The sequence below is a fragment of the Sprattus sprattus genome (genome assembly GCF_963457725.1).
Source record: "Sprattus sprattus genome assembly, chromosome: 3".
NCBI lineage: Eukaryota > Metazoa > Chordata > Actinopteri > Clupeiformes > Clupeidae > Sprattus > Sprattus sprattus.
The window spans coordinates 34,786,457-34,811,626 of record NC_137922.1 but is presented as its reverse complement, the minus strand read 5'-3'; the positions used below and the strand labels follow the sequence as shown (position 1 = coordinate 34,811,626).

The following is a 25,170-nucleotide window of genomic DNA, read 5'->3' as shown; positions in this document are numbered from 1 at the left end:
GATTGGTGAAGAACCAAGGCAACAGTGGTGGTATGCAGAGTTTCTCCAATCTCAACTGCTGAAGCTTGAAACTTCTTCAGAGTAGTCATAGGTCTATTGGTGGCCTATCTTACTAGTCTCCTTCTTGAACGGCCCCTCAGTTTGTGAGGACGGCCTGATCTAGGCAGATTTACACATGTGCCACAATCCATCCATTTCTTGATGATGGATTTAACAGAATTCCAGGGGATGTTTAGTGCCTTGGACATTTTTTTGTATCCTTCCCCTGACTTATACTTTTCAACAACCTTTTCTCTGAGTTGCTTAGAGTGATCTTGGGTCTTAATGGTTTAACAATAGCCAGTAATACTGATTACTGAATACTGACCAGTGAATGGACCTTCCAGACACAGGTGTCGTTATACTACAATCACTTGAGACACATTCACTGCACACTGACCCCCATTACACAAATTGTGAGACTTCTAGCACCAATTGGCTGGACCTCTGTTGAATAAGGTCAGTCTATACAAAGGGGGTGATAAAGGGGGTGAATACTTATGCAAGCACTTATTTTCATTACATATTTGTATTTAATTTACATAACTGTGTAGAAATATATTTTCACTTTGACATTAAAGAGAGCTATTTTGTGAATTTTTTTGTCCAAAAAGCCAACTTATATTGACCATGACTGATTTATAAAAGCCATAAAAGGGTAAAACATCCAAGGGGGTGAATACTTACGCAAGGTACTGTAGGTGTATAGAGGCCCATTTCCAGCAACTATCACTCCGGTGTTCTAATGGTACATTGTGTTTGCTAATCGCCTTAGAAGACTCATGGATGACTAGAAAACCCTTGAAAACCCTTGTGCAATTATGTTGTGTTTTGCTGGTGAGAGAAGCTATAAAACTGGCCTTCATTTGAGCTAGTTGAGTATCTGGAGCATCACATTTGTGGGTTCGGTTATACTCTCAAAATGGCTCGAAAAAGATAACTTTGATGTGAAACTTGCCAGTCTATTCTTGTTCTTAGAAATTAAGGCTATTCAATGCGAGAAATTGCAAAGAAACTGAACTTCTCCTACAACGGTGTGTACTACTCCCTTCATAGAACAGCAGAAACGGGCTCTAACCAGAGAAGAAATAGAAATAGAAGGCCCCGGTGCACAACTCAGCAAGAAGACAAGTATATTAGAGTGTCTAGTTTAAGAAATAGACGCCTCACAGGTCCTCAACTGGCAGCTTTTTAAATGCAAAACGCCAGTGTCACCTTCTACAGTGAAGAGGCGACTCTGGGATGCTGGCCTTATAGGCAGAGTGGCAAAGAAAAAGCTTATCTGAGACTGGCCAATAAAAAGAAAAGATTGATATGGGCAAAAGAACACAGACATTGGGCAGAGGAAGATTGGAAAAAAGTGTTCTGGACGAATTTAAAGTTTGAGGTGTTTGGATCATACAGAAGAACATTTGTGAGACGCAGAACAGGTGAAAAGATGCTGGAAGAGTGCCTGAAGCAATCTGTCAAGCATGGTGGAGGTAATTTGATGGTCTGGTGCTGCTTTGGTGCTGGTAAAGTGAGAGATTTGTAAAAGGGATTTTAAATAGGGAAGGCTATCACTTCATTTTGCAACGCCATGCTATACCCTGTGTAGAGCGCTTGATTTCCTCCTACAACAGGACAATGACCCAAAGTGCATCTCCAAATTATGCAAGAACTATATAGGGAAGAAGCAGGCAGCTCGTATGCTGTCTGTTATGGAGTGGCCAGCGCAGTCACCAGATCTCAACCCCATTGAGCTGTTGTGGGAGCAGCTTGGCCCTTATGGTACGCAAGAAGTGCCCATCAAGCCAATCCAACTTTCGGTAGGTGCTTCAGGAAGCGTGGGGTGACATTTTTACAGATTTCCTCAACAAATGAACAGCTAGAATGCCAAAGGTCTCCAATTCTGTAATTGCTGCAAATGGACCCTTTTTTGACGAAAGCAAAATTTGAAGAACAAAATTAATATTTCAAATAAAAATAATTATTTCCAACCTTGTCAATGCCTTGACTATATTTTCTATTCATTTTGCAACTCATTTGATAAATACAAGTGTGAGTTTTCATGAAAAACATTGTCTGGGTGACCCCAAACTTTTGAACGGTAGTGTATAGATATATATATAAACGTATATAATGTGTGTATATATAAATTTGTGACCAGTAAACCAGGACAAATATGTGATACATTTGTGAACTGTAAACCATCATTTAGTAGCAAAAAAGTAATCATGGACATTCCCACTGTCTCTATGGTGCTCTCTTGAGGCAAGCAACTATTTCCAATTGTCCTTGACAATGTACCTCTTGAATTGAATCCATCACCTTGACAGATTTGTAAACACTCCCCGCTACTTTCTATTCTACGTGTCATACTTACTGGAGTCCTCGATCATTATCTGGGGGTTGCTGAGAATCGTGGGTTCAGGGGACAGGCTGAGGCTGGTGGATGACAGGGCAGGGGAGTCACTGGGGTCCAGGCCGAGCAAGTCCCCCCCATTTTCGGGGGTGCTTGCTTTGGTACTGCCCTCACTCTCCCTCCCCTTCTCTCTCTTTAGAATGAAGGGGCCCCAGGGTCGGTGGTTGGGTGGGTGAGGGGGGGGGGTCACATGAACAACATGGAGTGTCATGTTTGAACAAACAAACAGAAGATGGAAACAAAACATGAAATGGATGAAACCAAGAGCAAAATGAAAAGAAACTTAGGAGGATGATAATTATAAAATATTTAAACTTAGGAGGATGATAGTTATCATAACTTAAAAATCAAATGAACATTGCCACCGTAAATGACATTGCAAATCAGTGTTGTAAGACATACTGAAAACATGGAAAAGTAAAAAATAATGGCATGATTGGCTTTCAGTAAATAAACGCTGTGTCACTTCTGAGCAAGCCTGAAGACGGAGGGGGTGAGAATATAGCAGAAGAGCGGAGATGGAAGGAAAGCAAACGCCTAGCAACAGAGAGAGGAGGGGCATGATAGCACAGTCCCACAGCCAGTGTGTGTGTGTGTGTGTGTGTGTGTGTGTGTGTGTATGTGTGTATGTGTGAGAAATCATGTATGAGCATGTATGACTACCTGATTACAGCACACAAACATGTTAGCCCCATGCCTGAACTTCATGCAAGGTCAGAGTTCAGGGATTTGCTGTTAGTGCATCACTACTTGAGCGCCACCTCACAGTGGCCTTTTAAGCACACAGATGCTAGGCTATTATAGCGTCTAGAAGCAGGACATGCCATATAATCTAGAAGCTTCTGAGCTACAGTGTCCCAGAAGAGAAGGCTTATCACTCTGCCATCAAATCCATTTAACAGTCCCTACAGGATTTTGTGATCTTGCGTTTTCTGAAATTTCACGCAAATTCAAGGGTTTTCCGCGTTGTAATTTTCTCTTATTAACGCAATATTTCCGCAAAAAACTGACACGCAAAGCATTATTCGCAATAGATAACATTTAACTCAAAATCTCTGCAATTTTAACCTCAATTTCTGAGATATCCCACAAAGTCTACTGTAAATTCAGTTACTTTGGGCCATGGCAGTCACAACAAACCCTCACAAGATCCTGGTGGGACTGATTTAAGCAAACAGGGAAATGTCATATGTAAGGGATAATGTAAAAGATGCCAGTCATTCTTGAAAAATGCCATATAAACATTTTATATTTACATTACAGAACCTTACATACTATATAGTCTATTGTAAGAATACCAATGGATGTGGATTGAAAAGGAGCCTTGTTCAATTTCAGAAACCTTATTCTATTTCAGTTTTTTGTAAACCTTATTGCATTAAATCACAGTTTGCACGGTTGCATGTGGTACATATTCTGCTCTGACAGAGGACATACACAACACTTCCAACAAGTTCATTTGAAAACATAAAAACAGTCTTAAGCCAAGAAGTTTGGTGTACGGTTTTGTTTTCTTTGTGTGTGTGTGGACATATTCTCTCACCCTCCTCGATCCTCCTCCTGGCCTGTGGCTCATGTTGTCCTTAGAGCCACACTTTGACTGCACGTTGCTCAAATCAATCTTCTTGTGGACAATTTGAACCTGGACACAACAAAACAGCAGAGGACATATTTTTTTACCGACACAGTATAGTTGCATTGAGTCCAAATCGTTAGGAACTGACAGGGTGAACACAGAGCATGCTGGGAAAGCCCACCTTGTCTGTAGAACCTACTCAGTCAAACAGACTGAACACTAAACCCCATGGGGTCATAACCAACTCTCTATGAAATAGAAAAGCTTACGGAACATACTAAAGCCACTCTAGAACGTACTATACAGCAAGACAAACTCGGTGGGTAATCAGTGATTAGTGCACTACCACTGCACATGCTAAGTGTGTTTTCAAACAACAAGGCTATAGCAAACTGCATTGATTCATTGATTTTCTTTTAAGGGTTTCTGTTACCACCCGATCCAGTGTGTTAGAAGGTGTTGAGGGGGAACTGTCCCTGTTAGAAATCACACAAGTAAGCAGGCAGTTATGCTGACTACAGCAAACGAAATGCTTCACTCCCACCATGACACGGCACTTCCAAGCCTTCCATAAATGCAAGTATACATGCTTACTCTCTATCCTAATGATTGTGGAGTGGCCACACGACTAATGGAACCCGGCACTGATGGGGTGCACACTAAAAGCATTTACACAGTCTTCGATCGCAAGGAAATGTGCCCTCTGGGGGATGGGCTGATATGGAGAGGCTTTTAATGCCTTCATCGACTAGTGCTTCAGGCCCTGGAGGCGCTGTTTCGGCACTCCTCAGTTAAGAAGCCATCTGCCCTGTTGTTTCGCACATCCTAATGAAATTATTTCAAGTCGACGCCGACTCACAGTGCAGTGCCACCACAACAACCGTGACGTGCGAAAAAAGTGTGTGGCCTTTCGGTTCCTACCCAACCATAACCCCAAGCTCACCCCAACACCCCTGATCCCACCACCACCACCAACACCACACCCAGCCGTCACACCACACCCAACTGGGTGACCTCATCGCTGACAGAAACAGCCGTCCGGGGGCCTCTGTTAGCGCCTGCGGACACAAAGGTCTCAGTATCTCTCTTCTGTGAGGTCATCCTTCTGCTGGGGCCCCAACTGTTTGGCTACAAAAGGCAGCGAGCAAGCCAGTGGTGTCCGAGGACAACAGCAGCTCTGTTCAGGGCTGGAGAGATTGCAAACAAACGGGTGTCCTCCAGTTGAAGTTAAAGGACTCTAATACATGGCAGTGAATTAGGTTTTGTGAAAGTGGTGAGGACTGTTCTGAGAAACTGTTGCTGATCACACATACTGTACACCTACACACCAATTCCTTTTTTTCCCCCTGTTAATTCACTTCCTAGTTTTGGGATACAATATGTGCAGTGATTCAAAATGGATGTCATAGTCAGTGAGCATACAAACTTGTTTATTTATTGTGTTTTAGGGGATAGTCTTAAAGTATTAGCATGATCTAGTATGTAAATGTTGTCGTTAAAAAGGAAAACATATTGGTAAATAGTTTCACCACCTTGGGGTGGGTCAAGAGCAAGGATGGAAGGGGATAGTTAGTGCATGGTGTATGCATAACATCAGGGACGTGCACAGGAATTTTGAAGGGCATTTGCTCTGCCCTGGAAAAAAGGGGTAACACGTTAATTTTTGTCACCGCCGCTGCCACGCCCCGTCCCCTGGACGCATATTTTGCCTATATAATTTCAAACTCTCACTAACCACCGCCGCCACGCCCCGGTCCAAGGATGTTTATTTCGCGATTATTTTATCTGGGGGGGGGGGGGGGGGGGGGCAACTTCAGTCGAGGAGGGCAAACGGGCAGTTTTAGCCCCCTCCTGTGCACGTCCCTGCATAATATGGTGTGGACTGAGGTCAGTATCTTGAGGGCTGCTGAGTGAGGGAAAGGATTGGGATATTGGAAGCAGTACTGGTGAGGGAATCAAAAAATGGTAATAACTCAAGGAGGAACCAATGCTGCCAATGCACTGAGTTCCTCCGACAGTTACTCACATTTCCACCTCCGGGCACATGTTTGATATTGTCTTTGGAGCCACATTTTGACTGGACATTACTAAAGTCCAACTTCTCATCCAATATCTGTACCTGTAAAAGGCGGGGAAACGATTAGCTCTCTTTGAACTTTGAACCACAAGGGCAAAACCAAGGGCACAAATACAACCTCACTGGACAAGACTTTCGTTTTTTCTATTGCAACACATTTAAATGATTGGTGACTGGTCCATTGGAGAAGATGATAGGTATTTCAACAACTAGTAGCAAGTCTTTGAGAGGAAATGACTGAGCAAACAAGGAAGAGTCCACTACTCTGGGATGGAGGGGGGAATCCATGTCTGTCTCCTGTGAGGACTGAACACTTAGATAGGGAGAGTTCACTACTCTGAGATTGAGGGGGGAATCCATGTCTGTCTGCTGAGAGGACCGAACAGTCAGGCGGTTGGGCTTTGATTTTTCAGGTACTATAAGGCCACAGACATAACATGCTAGCTTTTGTTAGACAGATCCACTTACCCATGATTATTTTTCGCAGTACAAGCAAAACATGTCTTGACGGCACATGTTTTGGAGGGAAATTATGGGAGTTTGGAGACTTCCAGGAAGTGACACAGGAGGAGACGTCACACTGCACCACTGACTTGAGGATTAGGAGTTTAGGAGTTCTCATGCAGTAGGTTTACTTTGCTACAATGTTAGGTATTTGGTAGAGGAGTATCTGGAAGACGTGCGTTAGTTGCTTCTGGTAGAGGAGGGCAACACAGGACAAGGACTAAAGGGGGTTCCAGCTACCGTTACTCACATTTCCACCTCCTGCCACATGTTTGATATTGTCTTTGGATCCACACCTAGATTGCACACTACTTAAGTCCAACTTCTGCTCAACAATTTGAACCTGAAAGATTACAGGGGATGTTGGGAGGGGAGGGAGAGAATTACACTTCAAGAGAAGCAAACGGCTGACAAGGATCACTAAACCAGAGAGAGAGAGAGTGAGAGAGAGCGAGTGAGAAACAAGAAGCCAGCGTTCACTACTGTGATCCATCACAAATACACAGAAGGTTTAGCCTGGGTTACACCCCTGGGTGTTTCACTGGATGCTGAGCATCTGTTAAGGACATTTCTGTTTTTCATGCAGCACTTGGTGCAGTGAAGGTCCAACAGGTATGTTTAAGGAGAGTGGACATAAGAGCTGATAAAATGGGGCAATGACTCCAGAAATAACCAAGAAGAAAATGTCATGCTGAAGTTACTCCGTTTGCTGCACCATTTCTATATGAAATTTGAATACACTAGCTAGTATGGGGATATTTACAAAGAAGTGCAATGATTCAGTGTCAATGACATCCATAGCTAGCATAGAAATTAGCTCAATTTTACATTTTGGGGGTAAATTATTTTTGGATTACCACTGTGTTTCACTATTTAACTGTGTTTCAATATTTCACTATTTCACTATTAATAATTATTTAGAAAGAAATTTCAAAATGTCTACAGCTGAATAGTCATCGGCTTATCTGATAAACACATCAATAGAGGAGGGAGTGGGGTGCGAAGTGCTTAGTTCAGGTGGGTCTGAACTGTGGTATAGGGAAGACACTCAACCAAAAGATGTGATATTTGGAGTACGTCTGGTGAGGTAATTACGAATGGTCAATAACTCAAGGAAGAACCAAGACCGGAAGCATTGCGTTCATCCCAAAGTTACTCACATTTCCACCTCCCGGTACATGTCTCATATTGACTTTGGAGCCGCACTTTGACTGGACACTACTGAAGTCCATCTTCTTATCAAGAACTTGTACCTGTAAGAGCAAAGAAATGAAAAGAAAGAAAATAATTATCTTTTTTTTTAAATTAAAAAATGTGTCAAGGCAAACAAAAAATTAAAATATTAGCAGAAGGAAAGACTTAAAAAAATCATCGCAAAGGAATAAAAGTATCACATATTGCTTTTACATTCAAGACAACAGTACTTGAAAAGAAACCAACAGAATGAATGGTGCTTTACTGAAGATCTAGATTATGTTCAGCACAGAGGCTTTGCTCGAGCTAGGTAGAACATTTTGAGGAGGGGTGGGTAGGTTCTGTTCTCAGTGTTTTCTGTTTTCTGGTGAGGGGTGGGCGAATGGTCATAACCCATGGACAACCAAGACTCTAGGGTGCGGATTTCATCATGTAAGTTACTCACATTTCCACCGCCCGGGACATGTTTGATATTGTTTTTGGAGCCACACTTAGACTGGACATTACTAAAGTCCACCTTCACATCCAATATCTGTACCTGTAAAAGGTAGGGGAACGGGTGAGTTCTCTTGAGGTCGACAAAGCAGCATTGTCTAACGTAGGGACAAATAACGAGAGCATTTTCACTGAAGGTAATGAGGAGATGTTACTGTGGTTTAATTACATTACTATTCACTGTAACACAGCAGTCAAGTCTCTCCCTGTAGAAGTGACCTTTCTGAGTGAATATTACATCCATAGAACTTACAAGCAAGCATCCATGAAGATTTTCCAGTTTTTAATGTCCAGAAATTATTAACGAAATCAGAATAGGGTTCTTTTTATTTGAGCCTTTTTCTAGAAGAACCTTCATGTTAGTGTCAAACAGCGTAAGAAGAGTGTGACACACTGGAACAAAGTGGGTTCCACAAAATAATTCTGTAAAAAAAATTGAAGAAACATTTTTCTGTTTGTCCCCTCTCAATGACTGTGTATTAGTTCACTAAAATAAAGTAAATAATGAATAATGATAATCCACTGGCCAGTCCACAGAAATCTTTGTTGTACCTTTTTTTTAAACTGGCATCACAAATACACAGACCTACTTTGAGAGGATCTGATCATCCAAGATTCTTGATACAGGCATGCGTTGTTTGGATCGTTGCAAACCACATTTCCCAGATATTTCCATTTAAATTCCATTTCCAAATAATATGGACCAACTGCATCTTCATGGATTGGTATTTCCAAAGTAGCAAATCCATTACTTGTAGCATCATAGCTATAGAAAGGACCAGAGACTTTTTTCCTCTTTGTACGTAGCTAACAGCTAACAGCTGGACCTTCTATGAAAAAGTATGTGTGATCACAAGAACCGACTAAAATGCCATTTACTCAAGACAGATCCAGTACTAAGATGTTCTGAGTCCATCCCATAGTTACTTACTCTGCCACCTCCTGGAGTATGCTTGAGGTTGGCCTTGGAGTCACACCTGGCCTGGACAGCGCTGAAGTCCACCTTCTGATCCAGAATTTGGATCTGATGAGAAGAAGAGGGCCAGAAATAAATCACTGCACATCGCACTTGGACCATATCACTGGATTTCAATGATGAAATGTCATGTTTGAACCACCGGAAAATGTTTTCATGTAATTTAACTTCACACCTACTTTAATACATACTTTGTCAACAAGACCAATGTATAGGTAAGGATTTCAGCTGTGATTTGCCCCTGTTATCATGATTTCATGAATTGCTCAGAGATCAGAGGAAAGGCCTCAACTATTACCTTTAAGGTACAATGAACAGTGAAGTTAAATAAGAAGGTGGTGAGTGTTTCCCATAGTTACTCACATTTCCACCTCCTGGCACATGCCTCATATTGGCTTTGGATCCGCACTTAGCCTGGACATTAGTGAAGTCCAACTTCTTATCAAGAATTTGCACCTGGAAATGTAGAAATTGTTGGTAACCTCCCCAATAAAGTGAGACAGAGGAAGAGAGAGAGGAAGTGAGAGAGTGAGGTTGTGTGAGAGAACTCCAAAAGGAACAGAAAGGGGATGGTTAGTGGTGCTCTCGTGAGGATCTAGGCAGTGGTCATTGGGGTGGTGAGGCCGAGCATGAAAGAGGACGGGGATATCGGATGCACTCGGTGGGTTGAACCAATGGTCATAACTCAAGGAAGACTGGCAGCATTGAGTTCAACCCATAGTTACTCACATTTCCACCTCCCGGTACATGTCTCGCAAAGTCTTTGGAGCCGCACTTTGACTGGACATTAGTAAAGTCCAACTTCTGATAAAATATCTGAACCTGAAATGGGTAGGGGAGAAGAGATAAGTTCTCTTGAAACTAACTATGAAAGGGACCCACAAGAGCCCGCGCCTGTGAACGACTAGATGAATACAATTGTAAATGGACCGCATTCATATAGCGCTTTTCTACTCATTAGAGCACTCAAAGTGCTTTACAGGTTTACGCCTCACACATTTACCCATTCGCTCATGGCAGAGTCGCACAGCCATGCAAGCGCCAACCTGCACATAAGGAGGGGTTTGGGGCTCAGTGTCATGTTCAAGGACACTTAGGCACTGGAGGGATTGCACTATCAATCTTCTGATTTGCTGAATGACTCCTCTACCTCCTGAACCACTTTTCTTTAACAGAGCAAATTCACCTGTTTTGACTTACAGTTTGCATCTATGGAAGGGAATGAAGACTGAGATTGCACAGGGGGAGAGAGATAGAAAGGGATAGAGAGACCGAAAGAGACATTCAGACGGCAAACAATTGATAAAAACTATTTCATATATGTTTCAATTATACTCAAGGTTTGGTAGGTTACTTTTGACATGTAACCGGTTACTAGTCAATGAAAATAGATAGCTAGTTACCCTGTTAAATATGTAATAAGTAATGTTACTATATTGTTTATCTCATCAAAGAAATGTAACTAACAATAAGTGCAAATTAAGACAAGAGACGCAATCAAAAACAACGCTAAAAATTTAAGTGCATACTGCCACATGAATGGCACCTGTCTAGACGGCGAAAATTTGCAAAGTAACAGAATGAAAATAATATATTCAGATGTAACCCCTTCGTAACCGTCAACATTTTGATTAGTAACTGTAATTCAATTTAAAAAAAAATTCTCAGGAACTGTTACAGATTTTTTTTTTTATTTAATAACGCAACTCTGTTAGATGTAACTAGTTACTCCACAACCCTGGTTATACTGTCTACATACCGAATACACTTCAAGATAACTGATGAACATTTAATACCACTGAAATTAAGTAATATAGATGACAAGTTAATACAAAGCATAACTAGTTTTGATCATAATACATTTAAAGCCATATTGTAAAGAAACCAAATGAGAGGGCCTACTTGGAAAGCATGGAGACCATTTCAAACTGTGTGCTCTGGACTCTATTCATTCACTTAAGCCCCCTTTGCACTGTATGACTGAACTACAGCTAACATCCTCTTTCAAGGGCACTATAAATAATAATAGCCCTAACCCCTACAGTTCCATAGCTTATTGAGGCCAACAGCCACCCAGAAAACCTTCTTTCTTAAACGTAACAAAATGTCTACCTTTACAACAGTAGAAGTGGTTTAAGATAAAAGCAGCTGCTCACTAACTGTCAGCTCCTATGATGTGTTGTGAAGTTAAACTACAAAGAATCTCTTGCTGTTCTAAACAGACAGGAGGCAATGGTTACATGATGTTGCTTTATTGGTGCACAGACTAAACTAACAAGCCTCCACATGATAGACCCCATTTATGCTGCTTTCATTACAGGGGCTCTCCCTTTCTCTGAGACGAACTTCAAAGACACCTCAGAAGGCAAGCCTCATTCAAATGATTCACATATGGACTGAAGAAAGAGAGAGAGAGAGAGAGAGCGAGAGAGAGAGAGACAGAGAAAGAGAAAGAGAGCGAGAGAGAGACAGACAGAGAGAGAGCGAGCGCGAGTTAGAGAGAAAAGTGTTTACCTGTCCTCCGCCTGGCTGGTGCTTGAGGTTGGCTGTGGAGCCAATCTTGGACTTGACCCCCTTGAGGTCAGGCAGCGGGGCGGCGGCAGCCAGGGGGGCGGGCGAGCGGTTCTTGAGTGAGCCAGGGGATTTGGGTGTGGAGCGGATCACGGCCACCTTCTTAATCTCCTTGCCAGTGGAGGCGGGTGACTTGGCGCCCAGGGCTTTGCTGGCGGGGGATTTGGGGTCGCCGGGGCTGGAGTGCCCACTCACTTCGGGGGTCTTGGGGGAGTCTGGTGGGGGTCAAGGGGCACGGTTACACAGGCACAGTGTTGCTAGGGCTCCTCACCAACATAATGTGGAGATACCTACTTATGTCTATTTAAAAGGTGCCAGTGTCTAAATATCTATGACAGCGAGCTGTATAGCGATATAAGACCTAAAGCAGAGTGGTCTAATTATTCAGTTAAATTAAAAAACTTGGCAGTATTAGTATATAGTTTTATAGTATTTTATAAATTATTTTATGTATTTTTATAGTTTATTCGAGTATAGTCTGTAATGAGCTTCTTTACTTTCTTTACATTGGAGTCATTTACCTTTGCCACCTTTGGCAGCAGCAGCTTTGCCATTGACTGAAAACAAGCAGAAAAGCCCATTACATTAATGCACTTTCTGCTGCAAAGTCTCAAAGATTAAGAGCTACGTCAAGGGTATTACACTACTAAAGTACAATCATTGTTGAACACCCCTGAAGGGGAACCATTCCTTTGTACTGGGAACTCTGCAGTCAAGTTATTCCAATTAGCTCATATTCCTTGGACTAAGAAGAGCTCAGTAACTATTACAGACAGTTAAACTGGTAGTAGTGATGGGGGTAAAAAGCCAGACTGACTACCCGACTGAGTTGGTGCCATGGCTGGGATCTTAGTGCCTGCAGCATGGGGCCTCGCGCCAGGAGCCTGCAGGCAAAAAAAAAGAATCATAATATGCTTACAGTTTTTTTTACCATAACCACATAAATGACAGAAACATGCAATGTGCTCCTCAGGCAACAGGCATAAGTCAATGGAGTAGAATTAAGAGGAGAGAATGAGGGAGCGGGTGCTTGATTGACAGGTCTAGAAGCAGTGGGCATTGGTTAGTAGGAGTTCAGTCCTAAGGCTAGTATGAGGAGGCATTAAATAAATAATTTTATAAACTTAAAACATGGGTGCTGTAGACGTTGAGACAGAGCAGGGCAAAAGTGTCTTCCCGTTTCAATGACTTGTGATTATAAACAACTGCACTACTGTCTGCCGTTTATTCACAGTAATGGCTTACCTACACTGAGCTACGTAGATTTAAAGCCTACGCCTTTATTTTGATGACCATTCAGACACTACCTATGGTCTTGGCCGTCGTTGCCAAAGGTTCCCAATAATAAGGTTGTGATCCACTTGACTCGTCTTCTCTTTAGGTCAGTACAACATGCGCTTGGATTAGGATCTTTCCCCCACTGGTTAATCTGGGGAGCGGTAAGCAGGTGGATGCCAGCACTGCCATACTCACCCTAGGCCTGCTCTCTCTGGGCCCAGAGCTGGGGGGCTTGGAGGGAGCTGGGGGGCGCCTGCTAGAGGGAGGGGTCTGGGGTTTCCGTCTGAGGGATTGGGTAACTGCAGAGGGTCTTTTAAGGGAGGATGGTCTAGCTTTGGCATGGGGCGGTTGTGTGGTCTTTGTGGGCCGAAGTGGAGTGGGGGGGGGGGGGGGGGTGAAAGAAAAAGGTGAACATATAAAGGAATGCACATACACAGGACAAAATTAAAGCTGATAATGGAGAATAATAAGTTGTAGTTGTGGTTGAGTGGGTAGACAGGAAATTTGTGGAGAGGATGTTTTGTCAATACATTATGACCAGGAGTGATTTTTCCATTAGGGATGGCACAGAGAAAATGGACGACACCAGCTGCTGTCACCTACCCGTTTGTCAGCGTCGTTGTCAGCCTTGGGTTGAGCTGTAAGCGAGAGAGGGACACAGTGCATGCATTTAAAGGGTGAGTTCCAACAGACAAAAATGGCAACAGAAACAAATTAAGAATATTACTTGGAATTTGGCATGTTTGATAATTTGGTTTTGCTCTGACTTTACAGAAAACAGATTCATCTTGATTATTGAGGGATAAAACTGATCATGTTTATAATATTAGTCTAAAACCTTAAATATGAGCTTTCACAAAACAACAAATCCATAAAATCTGTGTGTGTGTGTGTGTGTGTCTGTCTGTGTGTGTGTGTGTGTGTGTGTGTGTGTGTGTGTGTGTGTGTGTGTGTGTGCACACGTGCATGTAAGCTGAAACAGTGGTGACCCAGTAAACTCCTCTACGATGATGGTGATGTGACTCACACACACACACACACTCACACTAACACTCACATTCACACACGCACACACAAACAGTGCACACATGCGCAATGACATGCAGACAGGACGTGTGGAAACATGGCCAGCAAAACTGGATTAATTCAATCCCAAACAAGGCTGCAAGACCAAGAGAGATAAGACAGATCTGATTAGAGAGAAAGGCAGAGAGAACACAATGAAAAAAAAAAAAGCAACTTGGCCTTTGCCATGACCCAGCACTGATTTGCAGGGTCCGGATTAAACAGGGAAGATAGAGTGCTTCACAGCTTAGCGACGCTGTAACAGAAAAAAGTGTGGGAAGAAAAAACTGAATGGGACAGAGAGCTTTGACTAAGAAGACGGGACGGGAATTTTAGTGCGCGTAACACAACAGACCTTTGAACTGAGCGACCGGAACGTATGATTTTCTGGCCGGGGAGCTTTGCGACACTCTCTCCAGGAGTGGAGAAGAAGCTCCATTTTCTTTCTTCTCAGAGCCCTTAGCATCACCACCCTTACCGACTGGCCTCCCCTTCCCTTGAGGGTCACTAGAGTCTGAGTGGAAGCTTTGTCCACCATCATCTCCATGAGGTCTCTGCACCACTCTCTCTCGCTCCGCTGGCCCCAGTGGGGAGGAGTCTGTGCTGGGCGGTGGGGATGGGAAAATGGGACCTTTGCCCTGCAGCTGTTTCCCCCAAGGGCTTCCAGAGTTCCCGTCCAGCTGGGGGGTCCTTCCCAAGCCGGAGCTGGCACTCAACGAGGGACTTCCGGATGGATTAGGTGCTGATCTCCTCTCCCTCTCAGGGGAGATTTGACGTCCCCCATGTGCTGCGCTCTGCTCCCCGTAACCAAACAGCCGGCCCTCACTGACACCGGAGATGGAGGTGACGATGGCAGCGGAGGCACCCCGGAGCTCCTCCACCTCCAGGAGGCTCTCACCAAACGCTGTTAGGTCCTCCAGGGCGGCGCTGCGCACCAGGAAGGACGAGGGCGGCTCGCTCTCCAGGGAGAGACTGCGGGCGCGGTCGGGGCTGAGGGAGAGCGGGCGGTGCAGCGGGTGAGCGGGCCCCGCCGGCCAGCTGCTCCTCAACATGTCCTCATCCTTCTCCTCGTCACAGCTGGGAAAGCGCTCCGCACCAGTCGCACCCCGTTCGCATCCTGGCTCCGCAGCAGAGCTGTAGGTCAAAGGGGGCAGCATGACCCCCCCTACTCGTGGGGGACAGGCTGAGTCTCTCTCCGTGCGACTCCCTCCTCTCTCCCCAGCTCCAGCGCTAATAAAAGCCATCAGGCCCCCAGCAAGGAGTCCCTGGCCACTGGGATCCTCTGGGTGTTTTCAAAAAGCAGAATCATAATGACACCCTATCTCGTCTATAAAAGAGTGAGGCTGCACAGTTTAAGGGAGAGAGGCAGCATGTGCAGATCTTAAAAACTCTGTGGTCCAGTAAAGAAAGAGACACCTCTCCTGTGTCAGTTCCTTTACTGGGTTAGTAGGCAAAAAATACATCTGGCACATTCTGAGGCTCCACTGACTAGCATTCAACAGGTGCCAATCAAAAGAAAACCCAGAGAAAATGAGGAGATAATGCATCGCTCAGAGAGGTCCACAAACAAAAAACATATCAAGGCAATGCAATGACTTGCTGGCCTTTTTACAACTCAAGTACAAGAACTGAAAGCAGCATGAAAAAAGCATCAATGAAGACAAATTAAAAGAAAAATAAATCCCAGTAATGGAAATCAGGAAGTACGAAACAAAATGGAGACCAAACTGAATGGATCCATGTTTCTTTGAGATGACAAAAACACACACACATGATGATGAAGGTGAGGGTAATTACACTGTGAAGGGGCATCAGAGGAGTCCATCTTGTGTGCTTTGAAATGCCTCTTTTGAGTAAAACAAAATCCCATTCTGTGCCCGTAACATAATGTAATTAAACCCACTAATGAGCAGTGAACCTACTCTTATGTGGTGAGAGTGCACAGTTTTCAGTAGTGGTTCTGCATTAAATTATTTACCTGTTGTAGAGGCAGCCATGGTTTCTCCACTTGCTGAAATGGAACACAAAATAGAGTTAGTGTATTAGACAGCCATATGTATACTGACCACAGCACTGCGCAAAGTATAAAAGAGGAAAGCTGAACCCCTTTCGGCCTTGGATGCACACAAGAAGCTATATTTCCAACTGTATTCTGCATCAAAGTCTACGCAAAGCACAAAGCGTTCTTTGTACACACACACACACACACACACACACACACACACACACACACACACACACACACACACACACACAGCATAAGCCGAGCAAAGAAAGTGAGGGCAGGTTATCAAACATTCCAGACTATTCTGTATTTGAATGGGAACCAGCAACAGCAGGGAATGAGTGTGCCGTTCATTTTACGCAATTCACACCACCCTTGCCTCGTCCATCTAGTAGTCTGAGTATGAGACCAAAAACAAAAGTATCATTCATTTTTCGTGCAAGACTACCTGTTCAGGCAGACTATCCTCTCCTGTTTCAAGGTGAGATGAAGGATATTATTGATTACCATCACTAAAGTGTTATCAGAGATGAAAATACATTATTTATATTTATATTTATTTATAATATTATTATTTAATTAAAAAATGTTTTTTTAATACATTAAAGGAAAGGAAAAGGTGTTAGTCCATAAGCCACTTAACTGTCCTCTTAATATGAAAAACAAATTGTATACATTATAACATCAAAGCCACGTGAAACACGCCTAAAAGGGAGCAGATTCTGGAAGAAATCTGGCCCTGAATTGACATGGATCAGAGCCAGTTCCTTTCCAGGGTCCACTGCTACGTAAGCAGAAAGTCACACCAACAAAAACATGCTTGTAAGCATTAGACACGCAGTAAAGAATTTCAACTCATAGATTATTTTCAGAGGAAAGAAACAATAAGAGCAGCAGGTGCAAAGAGCCATACCGCACTCCCCCTCCTCACCAGAGGGGGCAATCTCAGCTTCAGTGAGCTCAGACACTGACACATTTCCATCTTCAGCTTCCTCTGATATGGGCTCCTGGGACTCCTCTATAAAATAAATGCTTTATTAGAAGAGAAGTGCGAATGCGTGTGTGTGTGTGTGAGTGTGTGTGTGTGTGTGTGTGTGTGTGTGTGTGTGTGTGTGTGTGTGTGTGTGTGTGTGTGTGTGTGTGTGTGTGTGTGTGTGGATAGCAAGGCAAGCAAACAGAAAGCAAATCCCCAAACACTTCCATGACAAACTGAAACTGCAAGGGATGTTAATATCAGAAGCAAAGGTACATTCAAATAAAAACAAGAAAATATAATTAGAAGGCAAATTAAGGAGGTAAATTGGCATTGGCAAATGGCATTCCAATAGGAGTAAATGAAGCCAGGCAACTTTAGTTCCAAATCTGAGTTTACCTTAAAAGCACAAAGCCAAGTTAAATGCATATAACACAAGAGCAGAATCTCTGAAAAAAAAGATCAAGCAAGCCATTCCAAACCAAAGTAAAAAATGTACTCTTGAAAGATAAACCTTGTGTTAGCCGGACCATCATACCTAGTTCCCCCTCCACACCAGAATGGGCGTACTCAATCTCAATGATGTCAGATGGGGATGCTAGCTCATACTGTGTCTCTTCTGCTGCTTGCTCTAGATACTCTGCTTCGAAATAAACCTCAGTTAACGTCAAACAACCTAAAGAACAGACACAGGGTGTAACAGAATAGAACAAGATCCAGGAGGGCACTCATACCGAGTTCACCCTCCACACCAGAGAGGGTGCTCTGAGTTTCGATGACCGCAGATGGTGACGCTAGCTCATCTCCTAGCACTTCTGCTGTTGGTGCTGGGTAGTCTGCTGTTGAAAAAATGCTTCAGTTAATGATTAATAAATGCATGTGGGAAAAACACACAAAAACAGTCAATGATATGCACAAAAAGAAACAACAAACAAATTATATGATTGATGTGAGGTGTGTGTGTGTGTGTGTGTGTGTGTGTGTGTGTGTGTGTGTGTGTGTGTGTGTGTGTGTGTGTGTGTGTGTGTGTGTGTGTGTGTGTGTGTGTGTGTGTGTGTGTGTGTGTTTGTGTGTTTGTGTGATAGGGATAGGGATAGGGATGCATAAAGTGCTGCCACACACATATGAAGTAAACACAAAAGTTTGGTGCTAAAGGGATCTTCTGTTTAGCTGTCGAGGATAGCAAGGCAAGCAAACAGAAAGAAAATCCCCAAACACTTCCAAAACAAACTGAAACTGCAAGGGATGTTAGTATCAGAAGCAAAGGTACATTCAAGTAAAAGAAATAGTAAATAGAATTCGAAAGCAAATTAAGGAGGTAATCTTTGGCAATTTGCATCCCAATAGAAGCAAATGAAGCCAGGCTACTTTAGTTCCAAACCTGAGTTTACCTAAAAAAGCCCACAGCCCAGTTATATGCATATTGCACATGAGCAGAATTTCTGAAAAATAGATAAAGCAAGCCATTCCAAACCCAAATAAAAACAACTCTTACGTGTTAGCCGGACCATCATACCTAGTTCCCCCTCCACACCAGAGTGGGCATACTCAATGATGTCAGATGGGGATGCTAGCTCATACTGTGTCTCTTCTGCTGCTTGCTCTAGATACTCTGCTTCGAAATAAACCTCAGTTAACGTCAAACAACCTAAAGAACAGACACAGGGTGTAACAGAATAGAACAAGATCCAGGAGGGCACTCATACCGAGTTCACCCTCCACACCAGAGAGGGTGCTCTGAGTCTCGATGACCGCAGATGGTGACACTAGCTCATCTTCTAGCACTTCTCCTGTTGGTGCTGGGTAGTCTGCTGTTGAACAAATGCCTTAGTTAATGATTAATAAGTGCATGAGGGAAAAACACACAAAAACAGTCAATGATATGCACAAAAAGAAACCAACAAACAAATTATATGATTAATGCAAAAAATATAAGTACCCATAGCAACACAAATCAAAGTCAAAATAAGTTTGAGAAGGCATCATTACCAACACTAGACTGCACATCCACCAAAGAGGCAAGACAACAGAGGCACACACACACATAAGGCAACACACAGGGGACACACACCATATGAAATAAATACAATAGTTAAAGGAAATCACACTGTGCAAGCTGTGAGAAAGAGGCTGAAAAAAAGTCCAAATCACACAAGCCATAAACAATAACAGAGAACATGTTTCTAAACACAGCAAAAATGTTGGTTTTGCAGTCAGAAAGTAGGCTAATTTCAAGAAAAATAATTATATAGAGCACGTCTGCCTGTCAAGCTTAAATGTCAAGCTGTTGTCAAGGGAAAGGCCTCATACCAGCGGGCACCTCCAGGCCAGAGGGGGCGCTCTGAGCAGCTTCCTTTAGCTTGGAGACAGGCTCAGTCCCATCCTTTTTCTTCTCTGACACAGGCTCCTCAGACTCCACTGCCAGCCAATTGTTTGAGGTAGAAAAGTGCACAGGGGTGAGCATCCATTAAGTGCTTCACATAAGCTAGTCAAACCTTTACTGGACCAATATATATGAAATACGGAAGGTGGTTATAATGGAGGAGAAGGGCGCAGATAGCTACAGGATGAACAGAGAAATGCCTGAGTTAAAATGATGGCTTGCGTAAGCACTGATACTTTCTGCAAGAGGCTTATGTAACCTGCTTCCTGTGTCATCATGACCTCATTCATTCCCTCAACTGGCCACAGTGAGAGGCAGTGTCCATGCCTCACCACACCCAGAGTCAAACCGCACTTCATTTTGTAAACACTGATGGATCCCCATTAGACCGAACTGATGAGAAGAGCTGAACTAGACCTGATTTGAAGCACATACTTTTGTGTTGATAGACATATTTGAACCACAGAGCTTTTCACAATTTGAACTGTTCACAATATCAGTTTGACAATAACAATGTTTAGTGCTGAGAGTAGATTCAGGACAACATTCTCACTCTCAAAAACGGTCTCTAAAGAAACATATGGAGGCAGTTCTAATTACTATGTACTGCAGCATACCAAACTACCTGTCAAAACTACCTTACTCTTACTCTTACTCGCACTTTACCCAGCCTTACTACTGCTACTATCTATCTATCTATCTATCTATCTATCTATCTATCTATCTATCTATCTATCAATCTCCACATCACATCTATCTACTGTCTTCACAGCATACTCACTGTCGTCTGTGATGTCGACACACATGCCGTTCGTTTCTGGAGGTGGGTGCGAGCAGTTTTGGACGAGCAGTTTCCACTGGATGTGGGGTGTGAGAGAGAGGGCGAAGGGGGGGAACGTGTGCACTAGTGAGGGTTGCAGACTGGGGAACGCTAGGCTGCGCACTACCAGGCCGGAGAGAGAGAGAGAGAGTGGGGGGATGCGTGCAGAGAAGAGAGGTCACGGAGGGATGAAGAGACAGCATTATGGCACGTCCCTCTGCATGCCAATGGGCACAAGACAACGGCCGCCATTGTGTAGAGTTGGCACAGAGTCTAGGGGTTCGCTCTGGCAGTACCATTACTCGGATTATCCCCCAACCCACATTTTATACACACACCCCCCTCCCCCCGATCAACCCCCACTCCACCCCATAACCCACAACAGACTGAGTGCCTCAGTAGTACCACCCAACCCCCCAGTCACCACAAAGACTGTATTGGGTCTATTTCAGTCGTACGGCCATTTCCTCCTTGCTCATATTTGGGGAGAATATTGTCAGACTGGACGTTAAACCTCTCCCGTGGGATAATACAAAAGTATGTGTCAAATGTTCCAGTTATAGAACAAAAACATGGTGGCCTCTGGGAGACTCTTTGTTTTCGGGGTGGGAATGAATAAATTCCCCATTTTGGAGCTGTGAGCAGCACCACTCATTTGAAATAAATCACATAGCAACCTACCCAAACATCAAACAGTATTGAAAACACTGACGAGAACACTCACTGCAAGAACATTCAATGCTCAGAACTATATCTGTAAGCCTCAGTTTTGTCTAGGAGGTCTAATCTAGCTCTGTGTTGTTCATCAGGGTTCTTCAGTGTTCCCCAGGCTCTCGAGGAAACACTGAGAGAAAGAGTGAATCTTTTCAGAGGGACCAAAAGTGACCAGCTGAATGGAATAGAGACACAGCAATGTCCTTCCCCTCCCCCTTACCCCCTCTCCTCTTTACAGTCATCTATTGACCAAAGAGAAAATCATTTAAACCATTTAACAATTGCTGACAGATCCCAGCGGTCTATTTAAGTGACAGTACTGTCCTTGAAAGCTGGCCTTGTTCACAGGACCTGCATTGGTACCACAAGTACATCCAGAGGCCCAGTGTTGAGATGGGTTTGAGCGGACCAAGACGGGCCAGCCGGGCGTGTGAGTGGTGGGCTGACCCAGATGCCTGGATTACGGCGCAAAGAGTGCAGCAGCAAAGCCTGGATTGAGCGCAACGCAGCCCAGTCGAGCATGTTGTATTTGCTTTACGTAAAGGGATTAAAACAAAAACGCCACTGGCCGTAGTGTTCGCACGCAGTCAGGGAGAGAGGGGAGAAAAGAACAAATATAATAATAGCACACATGGAATTAAAGGCTTGCGGAGTGGCTCTTTCGCACGTGATTGTCTCCAACAGTTAAAGGATTCTCAATGGAATGGAGGTCATTCTTCCAGCATCTAGCAACATTGAATGTGTATAGGCATGCGTGACAATTAGGGTTAATTGGGACAGATTGCTTCCATCTGTTAGTTTTAAGGGCCTTGAAATTTAACAAGCTGACAAGTCATCTGACAAGTCTGTCAGTTACGGTGTGATATCTCAGTTATTCCTGCTCATTCCTTGAGCATCTCGTGAACAATCGTCCAATTGGACTGACCCTGTGTATAAGAATGCAGATCTCTAGGGAAACTGTTATCAAAAGCTTTGAACTGGTAGCTGAATCATATTTTTAATACATGTATTTGCAAGTACTGCTCTGAGAACCCAAGGTCATGTATGAGCAGAGCATTTTAACCTACCAAATTACCTTCTAAATTAGTATTCTACCATTACTCTATCTTAAGGCATTTCAGGGGAAAATAGCAGTGGTCCTCTTTGTGCCCTACCCCTCCCCCAAAGCCTGCCTTTTCCTGAGGGGTAATCTAAGCTTCCGCCAGATTGGCTGAGACCTACTTAGGTTTCTGCGACATGCCAGTACACTCACCTTTCATTGGACAATCCCCTGGTCCCATATGGCCCACGGCGACCCCGTTCTCCTTATGGAACTGGTTGCCATGGTGATGGTCATTGATGGTCATACCGGCGAGGGAGGTTGCCATGGTATCCGAGGAGTTGTAGTGAAGCCCGTTGTTCGGTGAAGAACTCAGTAAGTTCTGGTGCTGCTGGTCCATAGCAATTCCACTAAAGGCTAAGAAAAGAAAAAGGATGAAAGAAAAAGAAAGAAAAAAAGAGAGACAGACTTTTGTTAGAGAGCGAAAGAAAAGAGAGACATCCTCAGAACAATAGGAATTGTTCAAGCAGTGATATGAATCAAATAAAACAATGCCTCCTCCCCCGACTAAAAAAAGAAACCATTAACTAGGAATAGTGGAGACAGGTTATGAGGCAAACATGTTGAGTTTCCACTGTAAGTTCACTAAAGAATGAAAAACAAAACCAGAAAAGCAACCAAAAAGCAATTGAAGATGAAGAAACTTCCACAATTTCTAAAAACAGACATATTCCAAACCTATTCAAGGTAATACCAGATCCACAAAACACTACATCCAAGAAGGTTTCACCCACTTGCTTTCTCAGGCACCACGCAGCTAAATCAACAATCGCTCACATTAAAGAACGGACGTCCCTCTTCCGCCCCTTGCACACCCGGCCGTCACAAGCTACATGTAAACAGGAACGATTGCACCGGTGAGAACCTGGTTATTTATAATACCAAACATGAGGGTCGAGCATTGAGTTACAGCCATGCCGACCAAAAATAGTAAGAGTTTCAGTGAGTGACTTTCTGCTCTTGCATGACCGTGCACCTCATGTATCCACTTCCTAAAGGGCTTGAGTGGCCATCTCGTTGAAATGATCAGTCAAAAGGGATTTCAAGCACATACACTGGCATAATACCTTGTGCAAGTGATAGCATTTTGCTAACACACAAGTGGCCACAGTCTATGAGCACTAAATTGTCATTTGACACAGAAGCTACAGTGAAGGCACCATTATGCAATTGCTACTGTCAGTCACATGTTGACGAGTCACCTCCATGATTAGCACTGCTTAAAGCCCGACATGTATATTTATGTGCAGTGCACGCTATAAAAAGGCTTTATGTCGCACTTTAACATGAGTCTGATATAACATTAGACCTTACTGTGTTGGAGCTCAGTTGACCTGAGTCACCGTGAAGGTCTCTCACACTCAGAGGAGGGCTCGGCCTGCACTGCAGAGTGTACTGCAGAGTGCAGACTTATGATAGCTCATCTCATCTCATCTCGTCTCGGCAGTATATCTGCAGTGAGGTGTCTCCCACGTCCCTTTGTGCAACTGGGTGGCCATTAACTCTTTGCTCACTCGTTCATGACAGTCGAGCTAGTACTGTACATGTCTCGTTTCAATGACTTCAGTGATGGCCAAGGTACAATTGATGGTCTCAACTACAATTCTGGGCTGCAACCAATCTCCCTCTTTAACAACTGATTTCTCACAGCTTCTTAGGGAAAAACAAACAGTGATCAGGGGTGTCAGGTGTATGAGTTCAGGAACAAAATCAAAGGTCTTTGCAGGAATGGAAAATACCTACATCAGTGCAACCTGAATTACCACTAACCAATTACAAAAATGTCAGGCAGTCAGTACTGTACATTTTTTTCCGTCTTATGCATGAATGCACATGCACACCTCATGAATGCACTCACCAACACACCCCTCAGATGGGTGAAACGATGCACGCAAAGGCACACCCACACACCTTAGGCTGATGATAAGTGTTTTTGTCGTTTAAACGTTCTCTTATGCCACCTTATCGGCCTCTTCCTGTCTACACTCCCCCCTACACCTACGCAACGGAGCAGACCTTTCCAAGCCTGGGCTTGTACCTCCACACAGCTGTCGAAGTTGGTGCTCATTCCTCCGCTAACCAGAATTTTTTCCTAGGGTGGACTCCTTCTTCCCTTCAGCCTGTTCTGTTCTCAAACTGCTGCAGTGTCGGATGCAGATAATCCCTTGGCAGGCTATGCGACACAACAGTTCAGTGATGTCCAATGTGAGCCCCAGACGCATACAAGCCGCAGGCCCTCGTGGGACCCTAGATTAGTTGACCTTTCATCGGGTGCAATCTGTGCCCGCCACCCCCTGGCACAGCAGGCATCCATGAGGACAGCTCTAAGCTTTAAGCAATTTTGTGTTTACCAAACATGCAGGCTTATGTTTTCTGTCTGACTAGATTATATGTAAAATGGGAAATATGCATAATATTCATATGACTGCTGTATTATATGTTATTTTATACTGTTACTACATATTGCACAGAATATTGGAGATGGAGCCCTGCCATCCTAACATCTTGCCATCATGGCTGCCACTCCCTAAGAGTATGGCACAGACTGCCAGTTGGGCACACCCGCCTGGCACTAGGCACCCATTTATCCCAGAAGAAATCGCTTTCAATTTGATTCAGTATTTAGTTAAATGGACCCTCCCTAAAACAGACCAGCCCAGTTGGTACAATCCTGTAGGCCTGAGTGTGTTTTTCATGATTCATCTCAAAAATACCCCTTAACTATTCTCATTTACATCTCACAAAAATAAAATTGTATTCTATTCTATATATTCTTTTTTTCTATTGAGCTATAGAGACTAAAATATGTTTTAAAAGATACCTATGTCTGACAGATACCTTCCTCTATTGACAGCAAGGGAGAGACAACGCAGGTCAGTGAGCTCACTGTTTCACAGCGTGGCACAATCCACAGTGTTCTGGAAGCTTCTACTGCGGTGTGGGAAAACTCTCACCTGGTTTATGTGCCGCCTCAGCACACAAGTCCTCCTGCACACA

The 25,170-nt window shown here is 43.7% G+C and overlaps 1 protein-coding gene across 1 annotated transcript in view; it reads right to left on the bottom strand.

Annotated features, from left to right (window-relative positions):
- The window catches only part of mapta (microtubule-associated protein tau a), a 35,288-nt gene that overhangs the window by 4,865 nt on the left and 5,253 nt on the right, over positions 1–25,170 (bottom strand). The window contains exons 2-21 of the mRNA XM_080835039.1: positions 22,327–22,530; positions 20,322–20,483; positions 19,468–19,575; positions 18,864–18,968; positions 18,674–18,772; positions 17,892–17,996; positions 17,696–17,797; positions 17,116–17,202; positions 16,158–16,190; positions 14,535–15,461; positions 13,718–13,752; positions 12,657–12,720; positions 12,358–12,393; positions 11,780–12,051; positions 9,995–10,087; positions 9,629–9,721; positions 9,221–9,313; positions 7,761–7,853; positions 6,851–6,943; positions 3,987–4,085 (exon numbers count right to left, since the gene is read on the bottom strand). Coding sequence (XP_080691165.1) covers positions 3,987–4,085; positions 6,851–6,943; positions 7,761–7,853; positions 9,221–9,313; positions 9,629–9,721; positions 9,995–10,087; positions 11,780–12,051; positions 12,358–12,393; positions 12,657–12,720; positions 13,718–13,752; positions 14,535–15,461; positions 16,158–16,190; positions 17,116–17,202; positions 17,696–17,797; positions 17,892–17,996; positions 18,674–18,772; positions 18,864–18,968; positions 19,468–19,575; positions 20,322–20,483; positions 22,327–22,513 — 2,886 coding nt within the window. The 5' untranslated portion in view covers positions 22,514–22,530. The remainder of the gene's footprint in view (positions 1–3,986; positions 4,086–6,850; positions 6,944–7,760; positions 7,854–9,220; positions 9,314–9,628; positions 9,722–9,994; positions 10,088–11,779; positions 12,052–12,357; positions 12,394–12,656; positions 12,721–13,717; positions 13,753–14,534; positions 15,462–16,157; positions 16,191–17,115; positions 17,203–17,695; positions 17,798–17,891; positions 17,997–18,673; positions 18,773–18,863; positions 18,969–19,467; positions 19,576–20,321; positions 20,484–22,326; positions 22,531–25,170) is intronic.